The 16,108-nt window shown below is 31.1% G+C and overlaps 1 protein-coding gene across 1 annotated transcript; it reads left to right on the top strand.

Moving 5' to 3' along the window:
- Positions 1–5,106: 5,106 nt before the first annotated feature.
- On the top strand, positions 5,107–11,091 carry LOC105176895 (endoplasmic reticulum oxidoreductin-1). The gene is made up of 10 exons (XM_011099837.3): positions 5,107–5,583; positions 6,257–6,388; positions 7,428–7,677; positions 7,921–8,031; positions 8,534–8,652; positions 8,885–8,989; positions 9,073–9,275; positions 9,877–10,000; positions 10,101–10,282; positions 10,834–11,091. The coding sequence occupies exons 1-10, from the start codon at positions 5,413–5,415 to the stop codon at positions 10,853–10,855; spliced, it is 1,419 nt and encodes a 472-aa protein (XP_011098139.1). The 5' UTR covers positions 5,107–5,412; the 3' UTR covers positions 10,856–11,091.
- The last annotated feature ends 5,017 nt before the right edge of the window (positions 11,092–16,108 follow it).

Below are 16,108 nucleotides of genomic sequence, written 5' to 3'. Positions count from 1 at the left end.
AATTATCTGGAGTAGAGCTGTAACATTCTCAGTTTGAGTATGAATATTGCTTTATAGACAACTGGATGAGTAATTTTCCACGAAGAGAAAAGATAAGGACAAAAGGAATCACGATATACATGCATCGGAAGCACAAAAATCATGACAATTCAGAATGTATAAAAGAAAAAGAAATAAATTCAAATTGTCCTAATAAAGCTTTTCCCCATATTAGATTTTGAGAACCCTTGACGGTCATAAATGTCATTTATGGATGCAGTTAATACTCTGAAATTTAGTGCAGAACTTTTTCTAAGCATCCTATGGAGTCACGAGAATTCGGACAACAGGTTGTAATAATACACAAAATATTGTGTTTCCATGGTATGAAATAATGAATTTGATTATGATATTTCTCCAATATAAATTCTAGTGCTACAAATAAGATACTGAATAATGAATATTTATATTAAGATGCTTTATTTAAAATTTAAATATGGTCGAGAAAGTGTTGAAATTATTTAGAATAAGTTTAAATGATTGCCAAATCTTATATTTGTACACGGCACAAAAGTTTTTTTTATAGTAATGGCTTATGTAATGGTCAAGTTAACAATTTGGAATAGCTTTTAAAAATTATAACGATCTTTGTAACGGCACCACCTACAATGGCATTTTTGGGCATTGCAAAATCTTTGTACGACTTGCTTGAAAGCCGTTACAATGTGTAACGGCCTTATTAGCGTCCATGAGAAATCATTGCAAACTGATAGAATCCCATCCCATTTTCAGGCGGAATCCTTCAACAACTTAGTGGCTCTATCGGGTGTGCTAATCCGCTCGATGGAGGAGGGCCCCCCTCGTCATGGATCAATAATGTTTAATTATGATTAAAAGTATATTATAAATTGCATAGAAAATTATAATGCTTTATTTAAATATAATATGTTATAATTAATGAAAACCTATATTATAAATATCTAAGTAATTATATTATATATGTTCTAATATTGTATAAAGTATATGACATGTATTATTATAATAGTAATTATTATAATAAATTAAAAATTATTATAAACTTTATTCATCACTATTATAAATTTTAATAAAGCATCTTAATATAAGATCATCATTATTGAATATCTTACATGTACTATTCGAATTTATAATGGAGAATATCATAATTATATACATTATTACATATATGGAAGCACAATATTTGGTGCATTATTACAACCTATTGTCCTAATGGTTGTACTGTACTTTGATGCTTAAAAACGTTGTGTTCTAAATTTCGGTGTATTAGTTGCATCCAGAAGTCATATTTATGAACGTCAAGGTCTAATACACGGAAAATCTTTATTATGGCAATTTGAATTTATTTTTTTTTCCTTTTAGACATTTGACTTGTCATGACTTTTTCACTTTTGATGTATGTGTATTGTGATTTTTTTTTGTCATTACCTTTTCCTTTCAAGGGAAAATTACTAGTACAATTTTCTATAAAGTAATATTTATACTCAGATTGACAACGTTACAGCTCTACACCAAATAATTCACCATCCTTAACAACTCATTTTATGTCCCTTCCATCATATTTTTCTCCTTCAGTTTCAATTTCTCCATCCATCACATCCAATTCTTGGCATTTGTTCTCTCCATTAGTTCTCTCCATTGACTCTTTTCTATCATCTCATTGTGTTTTCTCTGGTTTCTCTTTCCTTTTTCACTCTCATCTCTCTACTTTATGCAATCTACTTATTAATCATATCATTTTTTTTTATAAAAATCCATGAGTTTATTCAATGAAACATAGCTTAATCTTAATTTGTGATAAATTGAAGGAAGAGCTGTTGTGGATCTCAGCCGTGAATTTTCAGGTTACAAGATATTATTTCATCTCTTTAAAGTAAGTTTGTCTAGTTGCTACAATTTATTTTTTCTTGGTTAAATGCATTTATTCATAGATGCACACTCCACTCTTGCGTTGTGTCTACAGACGAAAACATGAGTAAAAATGCTAAGTTTTCTATCTACATTGATGTGAGAAAGATACTTCAGCGTATGTAGTTTTTTATGGGCCATTGAACAAAAAAGAAATTATTAAAGTGTAAGTCATATGTGTGTATTAAAGTTTCTAATAAAGTGAAAGTTTTATAAAAGAATGAATTTTAATATAGATATATATCTTGTTCAAAACTCTAAGAAAGCTATCATATCGATAGAAATAAACATAATTTCTGGTTTGAGGAAACAAGAATTTTTATATTCATATTATATTGTTGTTTTTGCCTTCTTTTTTCATTATGTTTTCTCATCGTTATATTTTTTCTTTATGATCATGTTTTAATCAATGCAATATCACATCTTTAATTGTACTATATTCCTCTTCCTCGATATTTTGTGATTCTTCTTTTTTAATCATTCAATACTATGAATTCCACCATCGTCAACTAAGTATAATTTAATTAAAATGCTGCACTGAAAAATCTTGCCAATATTATCCTCATCACCTCGTTGGAGTCATGATTTACTTATTGAAATTTATTTTTTTAAGGCGAACTTAATTTCCATTGGTTGTAGGTTTTTCAAGTAGTACCCACATTCTAATAACATCCAGAGAAAAGAACTTAGCGACAAACGGGGGCTAAAACCATTGCAAGTCAAATTTTGATTCTAAAATAAGCGAACCCAACTAAAGGTAAGAAACACATTTGCATTCATATTACACATATTTTCTATTCTAAAAATATTTTCTTGTAAAAAAACTAAGACTGGCTCTTGAAGTCTTTTGAAGAAAAGTGATAGGATTATAAGTCTTGGCCAATGATTTTCGGTCCTCCAATGTATTTATTATTCAAAATAAATCGATTATGACACTACAATATCAATTTTTTTATTATGTCAATAATACTCGTAAGTGTTTTTTTTTTGTTGACTTCTTTTTTTTTTTCTTTTTTTCTCTCTTTTAAAAATGTGATAATTGCAAATTTGATTCTCAAAGATAGCCACTTAAGCAGTTTTGGTCCTAAAAAAATATAAGATTGAAGCTTTGGTTCTGAAATTGTTATGTTTTTTTAAATTTTTAGTCATTCCGTTAATAAAATCGTTAAAGTTAATTGAAGCTTCATTTGAAGGGGAAAAAATTGCAAGTTTCCTCCTACAAATATTTTTCAAATTTCGATCCAATGCACCAATTTCTTTTATTTTTGTTCAAGCTTCAAGAGAGAGGAAAAAAAAAAGGCTTCAACAACAAGTTTTGTATATAATCTTAGCAAAATATTACCAATAATCTATTTTGTGTATATTGCAATGCCTGCCGTATATGTCTAATGGAAAAAATAACATCCATACTAAAAAATAGACATTCTTGAATTATAATACTCCCATTGAGTAATACAACTATTTATTCGTACGCAATAAATAACAACTTATATGATTGCCAAGATATATTTTTTGTTAATTAATCATAACAATTTAATTTTTATTTTTCTATGATATTAGAATAATATAAGATAATACAGAAAATAAAATATTAAAAATATTAAATATTGAATATGTGAAATTGTAAATTTTATTTGTGTTAAGTTATTCAATTTATTTAAAATCTCAACATCAACTTCAGATGAATTTTTTTAAAATAAATTAAAAAGGATAAAATTGAATTATAATTATTAGAAAAAGGGTAAAGTAATTTAAAAGAAAATTAGATTTATTTCAAAAAAAAAAATCAAAATAGCTAGAAGCACCCTCTAAACTATTTTCAAATATTGGCTTAAAGTACTTTTTAGTGGTTTCAAAAATAAAAATTGATATCTTAAATATCTCAAATATATATTTTTTAAAGCCAAAAACTGAAAAACGTTTTTTCAAAAATCTTGCAAATACTTTCTTAAAGTTCGACACGAAGTTAAATTCGGAACTACTATGACTTTATCATTTTTTTGGTGAGAAATGAAAAGAAATTAGAGGTAAATATATATATTTTAAAAAATAATATATTTGTATAAAATTAATAAAAAAAACCATTAAATTGTGTATTCTATGAAAGCATAAGTAAATACTCAAAGTGCATTTCATTATTATCTATGGTTTCTAACTTAATGACCAAAAAAGTTGATATTTCATGAACAAGATCGATATCCTAAATTCAAGTCTCATCGAACATGTAAAATTTATTTCATTTTATCTGAGTTATTGATATAACGATGTAAAATATGACCTATTCTATTATAAAACAAATTTTTTTGTCGTAAGGATTTTTGAATACTCAAATTTATTTTTTAATTCATTTCTTCTCTTTAAAAAAGAATTTGTTAGAATATTAATTTTAATATTTTTTGGTAATCAAGAAATTATAATTTTTTTTCTCAGACCCACTACTTCGCTTTACTATTTCACCTTACTTCTCTAATTTTTTTTTTCACAAACTTATATTTTTAATAAATCATAAGTATAATTTATTTTTTTTCTCACCCCACTCTATTTTTTTTTCTTCTCACTGACTTTTTCTTTGTTATCCCCTCGTGCACAATTGTTTTTATCATTGTGGTACGATGTTTATGCGTGTATATAATAAATAAATTTTTATATTTTAAAATATATTATAAATAAGAGAAAATTCTATAAATTACTATATTATATAAAAAAATTAAAAAAACTAATTTATTAGTTAAATAAAATTTGAAAAGTTGAATAAGTTAGTTATCTTATCAGTTGAAAAATATTTTTAATTTTATAAACAATTGATAGGGTGATGCATAAAATTTTTTTCTTTTTATATTAGTATAAATTATATTTTATTTTTATATGCTCGTAAAAATTATGCGTAATTAGTATGTTTTAAATAGATAAAAAATGAAAACAAATAAAGGTGATGATTCTTGGACAGGTGACAATTTTAGACAAGAAAATGTACATTCTCTAAATGTCCATATGGCAAAATGAGGAGTTCCTATTGGTTGAATTGGCGTCACTGGACCAAAGCTTTGGCGCGTCAACTCGTCATAAATCCTAACGTCTAGTCTCTTTTCTTATCCCGAACCGGCTCATGTGAATCGTGTTTTCAACGCGCCTTCCTACAATCAACACGTTTACTATTTCTCGAATTTGATCGCCGCGCGCCTCCATGCGCAAGTGCGAAGTTCCTCTCCCACCAACGTCCACCATCCCCCGACCAAAACCGTTTTGTTGAAATCCGCGTTCTGTTTTGACTCGAGCCCCAGCACGAAAAAGCCCCCATATTTTCATAATCTACATCGCACATAAAAATGGCCGCGGTATATATATAAACCCCCCAAACCCATAAATCTGTTTAACCCAAGCTGGTGGGTTTTGTGGGACATTTCTTGGGGTTTTTGTATAGATTCTTCATCTACGTATATCAGTGTTGTACAGATTTAAAGCGTATTGTATCTGCTGCGTGGAGTTGTGATGGTAGAATCTAAGGCTGTTGTAGATAATCAGAAACCAGGGAAGAAATTGAAAGACGTGAAAAGTGGGAAGATGAAATGGGCGGGAATAGGGGCAATGGTGGTTTTGGTGGTGGCCATAGCAATAACATCCAAGCACGCCCATGATCATAAATCTTGTCAATGTCCTCAGGTTCCGTTCTTATTCTTCTTCTTGTCATTTTTCTTTTCTTGTCAATGTCCTCAGGTTGGTGTAATTGAGCTCTATTTCCTGTTTGTTAAGAGATTCTGTGAGCGGGACGTGTGCTTGTTCTTGTCTTTCTTTTCTTCTCGTTCTCGCCCTTATTAGTGTACGGTATGCTGTTTTTCCAATTCTTCAATTGGCATGTTATGGTAGAAATGGATAACGGAAGTGGTTCAATAGAATTAGAGATTGAATCCCTGTGTACTTCTTACGGTTAATTGAATCCCTATAAACCTGTTCTCGTGCTACATGGTGATTTTTTCTTCTGCCTGCTTGATCACACTGGATGCCTAGGACTTCAGTTTTGTTAGCAAAACTATTAGTTTTACATAGCAATGATTGAAAGAGACTCACTCCTCATTCTTCACAAATTGCGAAGGATCTTTAGAATCCCACAAAAGACCAACTGTTTTACCTAAAGAACGTGAACCCCTTCCTGAGTGATTAGCATTCAGTAGTATGCTGCTTGATCACAAGGGTTACCTGCATTGCATTTTAACTGTGCAACTATTTGCTATCAATTAGGCAGAAACCATTCTTTTTACATGGTTAGTGGATCAATAAAGGCTAGTTAGTGGACCGACAGACATTGAGTTCCTTATTCTTTTCTTGCTTCATGCAGGATTCTCGAAAGTATACAGGCATTGTTGAGGACTGCTGTTGTGATTATGAGACGGTTGACAGTCTTAACGGTGGAGTATTACACCCTTTACTTCAAGAACTTGTTAGAACTCCATTTTTCCGGTACTTTAAGGTCTGTTACCGACCTACATAGCCAAATTTAGAATATTGTATAACATGGTGATGTTGGGATTTTAGCTTGTCATAGTGCATTTGTCGCTGATTTCATTTACGACTGTTAGTGGTTATGATAATGTTATACAAATTACTTTCTGATACAGTCAATGAGCTGCTATGGTTTTGAAGTATACTAGTCATTTGCTAATAATTCATTTGTTGGGTGAACATTTATCATGATAATGTTTAAGGGAAGCCACATAATAGAAGTATTCTCACAAATGTTCAGATATGTTTTCGGATAATAATAAATGTGATCATTTCACTAGCAAGCAAATATCTGTTCTGCCCTTTTATGTAGACCTTAAGGTGCTATTGCTACGTACCATCCTGAGCGAGTAATTATTGATAGGTGGAAATATCAATGTATTTTGATTGCTGATGTGAACCTATTAATTCCAGCAAAATGGACCCCTTTAACTAGTGAGCTGGAATTTTCAGTTAAAACATTACTATTGGGAAAATTATGTTCCTAAAATATTGCAGGTGTTAATAAGAAGCTGAATTATTGGACCCTGAATCCTTTTAAGCTGTCTTCGGGTTCTTTATCTTCTTTGTATAGTCTAAATAGCTTAGTTATGGTTAAGGTAAGAACTACAGGTTCTGAGACATCTGATAAAATTGTTTGAACTATTAGATGTCTGAAAGGAAGACTAGTAATTTCATCATTCAGAATGCTTAGAAGGTCTTGGGTTGTAAAGTGAAAATTGACAACATACGAAAATCCAACTACTCTGTAGAGATAATTGAAAATATATAACTACTGATCTTATCTGTCTCATTTTACATGCAATAATTTTCAGCCCAGAAATAGTTTGACCACATTACATATAGTAATGAACCTGGAAATACGATCAAGATTATTTATTCCAAAAACTAAGCAGAGATCAATAGGACATATCATTTCTATATGTTGTTGTATTCTTTAATTAGAGATCCATTTGATACTTGCTGTGTAAGTCCTAAAACCTTGTGTACCTGATGCAACATGGCAGGTTAAATTATGGTGTGACTGCCCTTTTTGGCCTGATGATGGCATGTGCAAGTTGCGTGACTGTAGTGTATGTGAATGTCCAGAAAATGAATTTCCTGAACCCTTTAAGAATCCAAGTCTTCGGTCCGATGATTTAAAATGCCAAGAGGGAAAGCCACAGGCTGCCGTTGATCGCACACTAGATGCAAAGGCCTTCAGGGGATGGATAGAAGTGGACAACCCATGGACCCATGACGATGAGACTGATAACAGTAATTACTTGTATCTTTCTTCTAGATGTGTATTGCACTTAATATGCCATAGATTCATGTCTATGTTGCTTTCCCTACACTTTTTGAAGACTCTTTAAGCTTCAAGAAGAACTCCTTCAACACCCTCAACCACTGAAGTGTTCTGAATAACTTATGGAATATAAACAAAAAAAATACATTAACTGTTTTTCATGCTTGTTCAACAAATTATGCAGGATTTAATGGATATTCTCTCATTTGCAGGTGAGATGACATATGTTAATCTGCAACTGAATCCTGAACGATACACTGGCTATACTGGGCCATCAGCCAGAAGGATATGGGATGCTATATATGCTGAAAATTGTCCAAAATGTCAGTTCTTTTTCTTTAACTAGTCTTCTAATGGCATCACTAGTTTAGTTAAGCTTTTGGAAATAGATAATATGCTATATCTGTATCCAAACAAATTGTCGCTTCTTTGATTTGCATGTTATGTTAATCTACTAGCATTAGCTGTCCTAGACTGTGTGTAGATTCTTAGATATCTAAATTTTTAGCATGGTTCCTACTAAGTTTTAAATCTCCAGGAGAAGTTGTAGTCTTTGACCTGGTGCTGTATGTTTTCCATAGATCAATATTTCTTATGTTTTTCTTTCTTATTTCTTGTTACAACCTTGATAAATTGCCAGCAAATTGAAATCAGAAACAGTTATTGACTTGTAAAATAAGACTTAGCAAATTCATTCCTAGAAAAGAATTATTGTATTCTGTTAATCCTCATCTCTCCTTGCTTCTTTTTCCTTTGGTGGAATAATTTTGCTATCATTAATGCATATTTTCCACTCTTAATGTTTCTTTTCTTTTCTGTTTCCAGATACATCTGGAGAGATTTGCCAGGAGAAAAGAGTACTTTACAAGTTAATTTCAGGCCTTCACTCCTCAATTTCAATTCACATAGCCTCTGAATACCTGCTTGACGAAGCTAAAAATCTGGTTTGTTTTTCCCTCTTATCCTCATTTCTTGAAAATGTTTGGAGGCTCCCTGCGTCTTAGTTTTAATATTTTTGCCACTACCCTTCGTAAACATTCGAACATTTCTCATCTCAAACAACTGGAGCTACAGAGGCATACATGAAATGATCCCCATGTCTTTTAGTTATTAACACGCAGTAAATCCAGCTTGGAACTATTAACGTTGAAACTGATCAATCTCTGGCAATCCCAGTGGGGTAGAAATCTGGAGTTGATGTATGATCGTGTTCTGAGGTACCCAGATCGTGTGAGAAACTTGTACTTCACTTTCATGTTTGTGCTTCGAGCTGTGACTAAAGTAAGCCTTTGTGTATTATCTTGATTAACTCTGGTAACAGATGTATTTTCTCTGTATTAATGTATCTTCATATTGTCAAGTAGGCTGCGAATTACTTGGAGCAGGCTGAATACAAAACGGGCAACCTTGAGCAGGACCTCAAAGCACAGTCTTTAATGCGACAGCTGCTTTACAACCCAAATCTGCAGGCTGCATGCCCACTTCCGTTTAATGAAGCTAAATTGTGGCAAGGACAAAGTGGGCCCGAACTGAAACAGGAAATTCAGAAGAACTTCAGAAACATCAGGTTTGAGTCTGATCTCTAAAGTACTTGTTAACAAGCTATAGAGAAATTCAACCCAGTTAGTATTTGACTTCCTCAGTAGACCTGGATTCCTGTAGCAATGTTAGCTGTGCAAAATTTAATGGCATGTTGTTTAATGATAAATAAGCTGTTGAATTTTAGGTGAATGGAGTTAAGATACTTGTCTTGAAAGGCTACTGTTCGTTCTGTTTGTATGTGATCGGGTTGTTGATCTTTCCGTGACTCTAATCAGTGAAACTCAAGTCAGATAACGGAATATAGAGTTTGTAGGTAAAAAGTAGTACAAATAAGCATAAATGATAACGAATATAACAGAATAGTATTTGGGAGTATTTATAATATAAAATCACATGCCATCCGTCATTCATCTATGTTTCCCTTTCTGGTTTCCATGTCGGTTGGGGTTGGTTACACCCTACCTGCAGAAAAAACACGTCCTTGGCCTGTAAGGAACTTTTAGGCATTTACAGTTTAATTACCATAGAGTCTGCTTTTTTTGTGTTCTCCATTATATTCATCCTTTTTCTTTTGTTAGCGTGTACGCTTTGATCTTACATTTGTGGCCATTCTTCTGCATATGCAGTGCTCTGATGGATTGTGTCGGATGCGAGAAATGTCGTCTTTGGGGAAAACTTCAGGTCCTTGGCCTCGGAACTGCATTGAAGATTCTGTTCTCTGTTGATGGTAAAAACCATCCCAATCAACCCGTAAGTTTTATATCATTAGTTGAAGTTGTTGAAGAATAATCCCTATAACATCCGTCACCACACGTAATTCTTAATGATCAACTCTTCCATTTTCTTGCAGCTGCAATTGCAAAGAAATGAAGTGATAGCTTTGCTGAACCTGCTCAATCGACTATCAGAATCCATCAACCTTGTCCATGAAATCGGCCCTTCAATCGACAAGAGTATGGAGTTCACTTCAGAATCCCCAGTGCAAGAAACTAGTTTATGGCAAAGAGCAGGGGAAGTAGTAGGCAGGCTTCGGTACGTATCTATTTTGTCCTTCCATCATAATTCTTCATGCTCTTTATCCTTTAAGACGAAAAATAAAAATGAATGCCATATTTATTAGAGTGATAATTACGCCCCCGCTGAGGTTTGAGCACATTACAACACCCTCCCTTATACTGTCAGTCCGGGTTTTCTATCATATTTTGGCTTCACACACTGGTCCACCAATATGTGATTACATACGTCCCTTTTAAGAATTAAGAATATAATAATTAAATATTAAACCATAATTTAAACTATGAATTAACACACTGGTGCAGCATTTGCGATTGACACATGTCCCTTCACACGCACGCCACCCCTCTAGTTATGATCTATATTTTAGATACGTCGTCTAGTCTTCGGTAAGGCGTCCGTAATGTAAAATATGACTGTAACGAGTATAATGTAATATCTCAAGATTCAAGAATTGTTTTTCTCATATGCCTAAACCTCAAAGCCGTCGTCGGTATCGTTATCACTTTACTATACGGGGGCAACTCTGAAGCATATGATGATTGCTGAGCTAATTTTCCTTTCTCCAGGTCAACTACACTCCATCTATAGCTGGGCAGCTGCTGATATCCTTGTATCAATGTTGAAGTTCCGCACAGAGAGCATTATACTTACTGACTGACTTCTTACAGCGTATAGGAACGAATAACAAGCAAAATGAACTAACTTATCATTTTTGGAGAATTTTTCAATACCATGTTTTCTTAGAGTTTTAGAAATTCTGCGTCCTATGTAGTTGATCTGTTGTTACCACCAATCCGAGGAAGGGATTTTCGATCCTTTCTTTCTTTTTTTTCTTTTTTTTTCTTTTCGTTTTTTGGGGGAGGGGGGGGGGTGTTGTTCAAAATTACACACCCTATGTTAATTTTATAGATAAAAAATTCTTTATATTTTATAAAATACAGCAAAGAAACTTCTATATATTAGAAACAAAAGGAGAGTGGCTGACACTCATCTTTTGTGCCAGTGGGCTTCACTTTTTACCTTTTGGGTGATTACTTTAAGTGTATAAATATTCAATTTGTCCATTTTCTTTCATATCTAAATACATTATAAATCAATTTATTTATATTATTTTATGTAAATATATTTATTATATATTGAATTAATTTGAATTATTTATTGAGTTTAAATTCATTACAAAATTTAATTTATTTTTAGAATATATTATTAATTTAAATATAAAAACACCTAAACAACATATAAAGTTTTTAAAAATTAAAATTTTAAATTTAAAAAATACAATACAAATTTAATATTATTTATTATAAATAATATTTAAATCATTTTATATTTAAAATTCAAAAAAATTATATTATTTTTAAAAAATAGTTTTTTTTTTATCTTCTCTATTGTCAGCATGTAGTGGCCGACGATGGCCTAAGTGATGGGGGTGATGTCAATCCAGGGCAACGTTGCTTTAGTTTTGACCGCTGCCCCTGCTAGAAGGGGGTGGCGGAGGAATGGGGGCGTCGACGCAAGGTCGCCCCATTTTGTAAGGTGACTTCATCATTGCCCTTTATACGCGGGGCAACAATGACGACGTTGCTCAAAACAGTCTGGGCGACAGCATTTGGGCGGCGATGATTTTGCTGTCAATGTAGACGGCGGTCACCGCTGCCTATTTGATATATATTTTTTATAATATAGTGTATATATATTATATAATATATATACCCAGATTATAGTCTATATATAATTATATATATAAATAAAAATATATAATTTAAATTATTTAAGATTTGAATCATTCATTTTTAATAATTTAGATCAATGATTTTTATAAAAAGGGTATAACAGACAATTTAGAATAAAATTTAACGCTGTAAAACTTACTTAACGAAAAGGGAAAGTATGCAATATTTGAAAAATACAAAAGCATTTTTGCCTATTTTTTTAATATAGAGAAATTTTAACTAAATTTTAAAAACACATGGAAGTTTTATGCAATTTATCCATTTTTATTTTTCTAGTGAAATTTGAATTAGAGTCTTTTCCCCAAATATACAAAAAAATATATATATTTTTCCTGAACACTGAGATCTCAAGGAAGGTTTATACTAAAAAAAAAAATGAACACTAAAAAGTAAAAACAAAAATATCGGAAGAGGTGGATCCAAATAACCCTATGTATGTAGAAAACTCTCGTCATTCTTGTCCTCAACTCACTAAAAGAAATATGATTTTTCACTATAATTAATTATCAGAATTAAAAATAAAAAATAGTGGTAGATACTAATTAGCCACGATTATACAATATTTATTAGTCGTTATTTATAAAAGGAAGCCAAACATTTGCACAGTTGAAAACTGTGGCAAATATTTACACAATAGATAAAATAATAATGAATGTTGAATAATAGGGGGAATTTATTAAAAAAATGTCAAAAAAATAAAAAGTTAGTAAAATAGGGTAAAATTGAAATTATTAGAAAAGTGAGTGGCACCGCGGTCAGTGACCGCGGTGCCACAATTTTTTATTTAAAAAAAAAGCTTTTTTGTGTCACCGCGGTGACAAACCGCGGTGACATTGCTTTTTAAAAAAAAAAAAATTTTTAATGTGTCACCGCGGTGACAAATTTTTTTTTTTTTTTAAAAAATTATTTTATTTTATGATGAATTGTTGTTAACTTCTCATTAAAATTTCGGTACTATTATGGCGAGTTGTCAGCCATCAAATATACCGTTCGATTCTCCTTGATGAGACGAACATTTCCCCACAAACAATTTCAAGTTTTATCAATCGTAAATAATGAATTTTTAGCACGAACATCGCACTTTTCGGCCGTCGATTCGCCGCCACCGGAGCGACCCACGATCACGAACCACCGCCACTGGACTCGCCTCGACCTAACGGTTCTAACGAGACCAACCTACTTCAATTTTATTAAATATTTGTTAAGATATGAAAATTTGAAGTTTTTTCGTCGAAAATTCGCATTGAAACTGTTTGCTGCCATTTCTGCACCGTCAGGACAAATCACAGATTAAGACCATAGCCGTTCGAATCCTGTCGTCCAGACGATTCCAACAAGACTAATCTTGCTCAATTTCATCAAGTATTTGTTTGTTCAATTAAAATACATTTGTTTTAAAATAGTTATAATTTTATTAAATTCTATTTATTAATTAATAAAACTATTTATAATTAATTAATAATACTATTTATAAAAATAATTAATTAATAATACTATTTATAATTAATTAATAATTAATAATTAATAATACTATTTAGACCAGTCTTGCTCAATTTCATCAAGTATTTGTTGAGATTTGAAAATTTGAAGATTTTTCCACCAAAAATTCGCTGAAACTGTTTGTCAAATTCATTTTCTTTTTTTTGTTTGTTCAATTAAAATACATATATTTTAAAATATTTATAATTTTATTAAATTCTATTTAATTAATTATAAATAGTATTATTAATTATTTAATTAATTATAATAGTATTATTAATTAATTAAATAGAATTTAATAAAATTATAACTATTTTAAAAATTGAACAAATAAATACTTGATGAAATTGAGCAAGATTGGTCTTGTTGGAATCGTCTGGACGACAGGATTCGAACGGCTATGGTCTTAATCTGTGATTCGTCCTGACGGTAGAGAAATGGCAGCAAACAGCTTTATCGCAAATTTTCGGCGGAAAAACTTCAAATTTCATATCTTAACAAATATTTAATAAAATTGAACTAGGTTGGTCTCGTTAGAACCGTTCGGTCGAGGCGAGTCCAGTGGCGGTGGTTCGTGATTGTGGGTCGCTCCGGTGGCGGCGAATCGACGGCCGAAAAGTGCGGTGTTCGTGCTAAAAATTCATTATTTACGATTGATAAAACTTGAAATTGTTTGTGGGGAAATGTTCGTCTCATCAAGGGGAGTCGAACGGTATATTTGATGGCTGACAATTCGCCATAATAATGCCGAAATTTTAACGAGAAGTTGACAACAATTCATCGTAAAATAATTTTTTTTTTTTAAAAAAAAAAAACTCTCTGGCACCGCGGTCTGTGACCGCGGTGCCACAGAGAAATTTTTTTTTTTTTTAAAAAAATGAGGCACCGCGGTGCCACTTACTTTCCTAATCTTTTCAAAATGGCATGCTTTTACTAATTTTTTTTTTTTTTGCATTTATTAAATAAATTTGCCGAATAATAGTGGTCAAAATTTAAATTTTTGCATTAATTTTATCTAATCATAATAGATATATTAATTAACTATAATTTTTAAATTATAGTAATTTATAATATAAAAAACGATGAATATTTTAGTAGCGACTCTTGAAGAGCAGCTAAGGACTAATTTTCCGTCTGACGCAGGAAACCGCGAGCTTCCACTTTTTGTGTGGAAAGCAACGGGTGAGCGCGCGACGCATATCTTAGAAAACAGCGTGGGTAGAGAACGTGAACTTATCGCCACATTTCTTGCCACCCATATCTCTTTGCATTCAACATTGAAGGTGGGGATGATGAAAACTGATGACCTCTCAAATTAAGATACAGAGGGACCAGAAATTTAAATCCTTCACATGCACAATCTTGTTTTCTGTTTGTCAAGATCTTGTCCCATATTCCGTAACATCATAAACATCAGAGTATAAACATTACAACGAGTTCTCTTGAAATTTGTTATAATTATAAATATTTTTTCGTTGTTTGAAAAATTACAAATACCTAAAAGACACCCTTTTGTGACAGCTCGTTGTAGGGGAATATTTGTATTTTTCAAACAAGGAGAAAGTATTTGTAATTAAGATGTCCCTTGTAATTTACCCTGAATAACGAATTGATGCAAAGAAGAGAAATCGGACTATTTAAAGTAGAATTTTTATAGGGGTTAAAATGCTAGAGAAATACAGTTTGGGTTATCAAACTTTACTGCTAATTCAATGTTGATTTTCAAACAATAGGTGTGGTCTTTGTTGAAACTTTATATTCTATCCGAAAATTTGCTGTTTACATCAGACCCCCTTCCAAAATTACATTGTTTACCAAAATTTTACCTCTCATTTCATATTCCCATTTAATACTTTTTGACTTAAAATAAAAAATATAATAATATTAACCTCACTCCATATATATAGAAAAATTATTTTTTTAGTCCTTTAACTTTTTCCAATATTAGTTTTAGTTCTGTAACCATGCCATTTTTTTATTAAGTTCTTTAAGTTTTAAAATTGATGAAATTTAGTTCATATTAAGATTTTGTACATAATTTTTCGGTGAGATTTTGAAAATTAATCGAAAATTGCCTACATAACAGGTAGTTTGTTGAATTTCCGGCAACTTATACACACGGTTAGCCGTGTGTAATTACACGTGGCCATTAATATTGACTGCCATAATCTAAATATCAAAATTTCAGAAAAAGTATATAAACTTTAAATTTTATAGTGTAAATTAAAAAGTTAAATTAAAATCACAAAACAAAAATTAATATAGTAAATTTATTTTTCAAAATTAAATATCAATATGACAAAATATTAATTATAAAATTTATATTTTACTAATTAATTTTAATAATTATTTAGTTTAAATATATATTAATAAATAATATTATTTCACTATAAATCATATTAAATACTTTTTATATTATATAAATTTTTTTAAAAGGTAAATCAATTTTCTTAACATTCTAATATATTTTTAACTTTTTTTTAAAGCTTAACTTTTCTTTAATTTTTTATAACTATTTTTAATTAAATTAAATAAAATTTAACTAGCTTTTTATTTCTTTTAAATTTGGCGTCAAGCCCTCCCCACCTCTGGGCGATGAAGATCTGTTTCCGTTTGGGGGACTGCAGTG

Source organism: Sesamum indicum, linkage group LG13, assembly GCF_026168435.1.
Source record: "Sesamum indicum cultivar Baizhima isolate 11 linkage group LG13, ASM2616843v1, whole genome shotgun sequence".
In the NCBI taxonomy this organism is placed as follows: domain Eukaryota; kingdom Viridiplantae; phylum Streptophyta; class Magnoliopsida; order Lamiales; family Pedaliaceae; genus Sesamum; species Sesamum indicum.
Note: the sequence above shows the minus strand (reverse complement) of the source record. Positions and strands in the feature narration are given on the sequence as shown.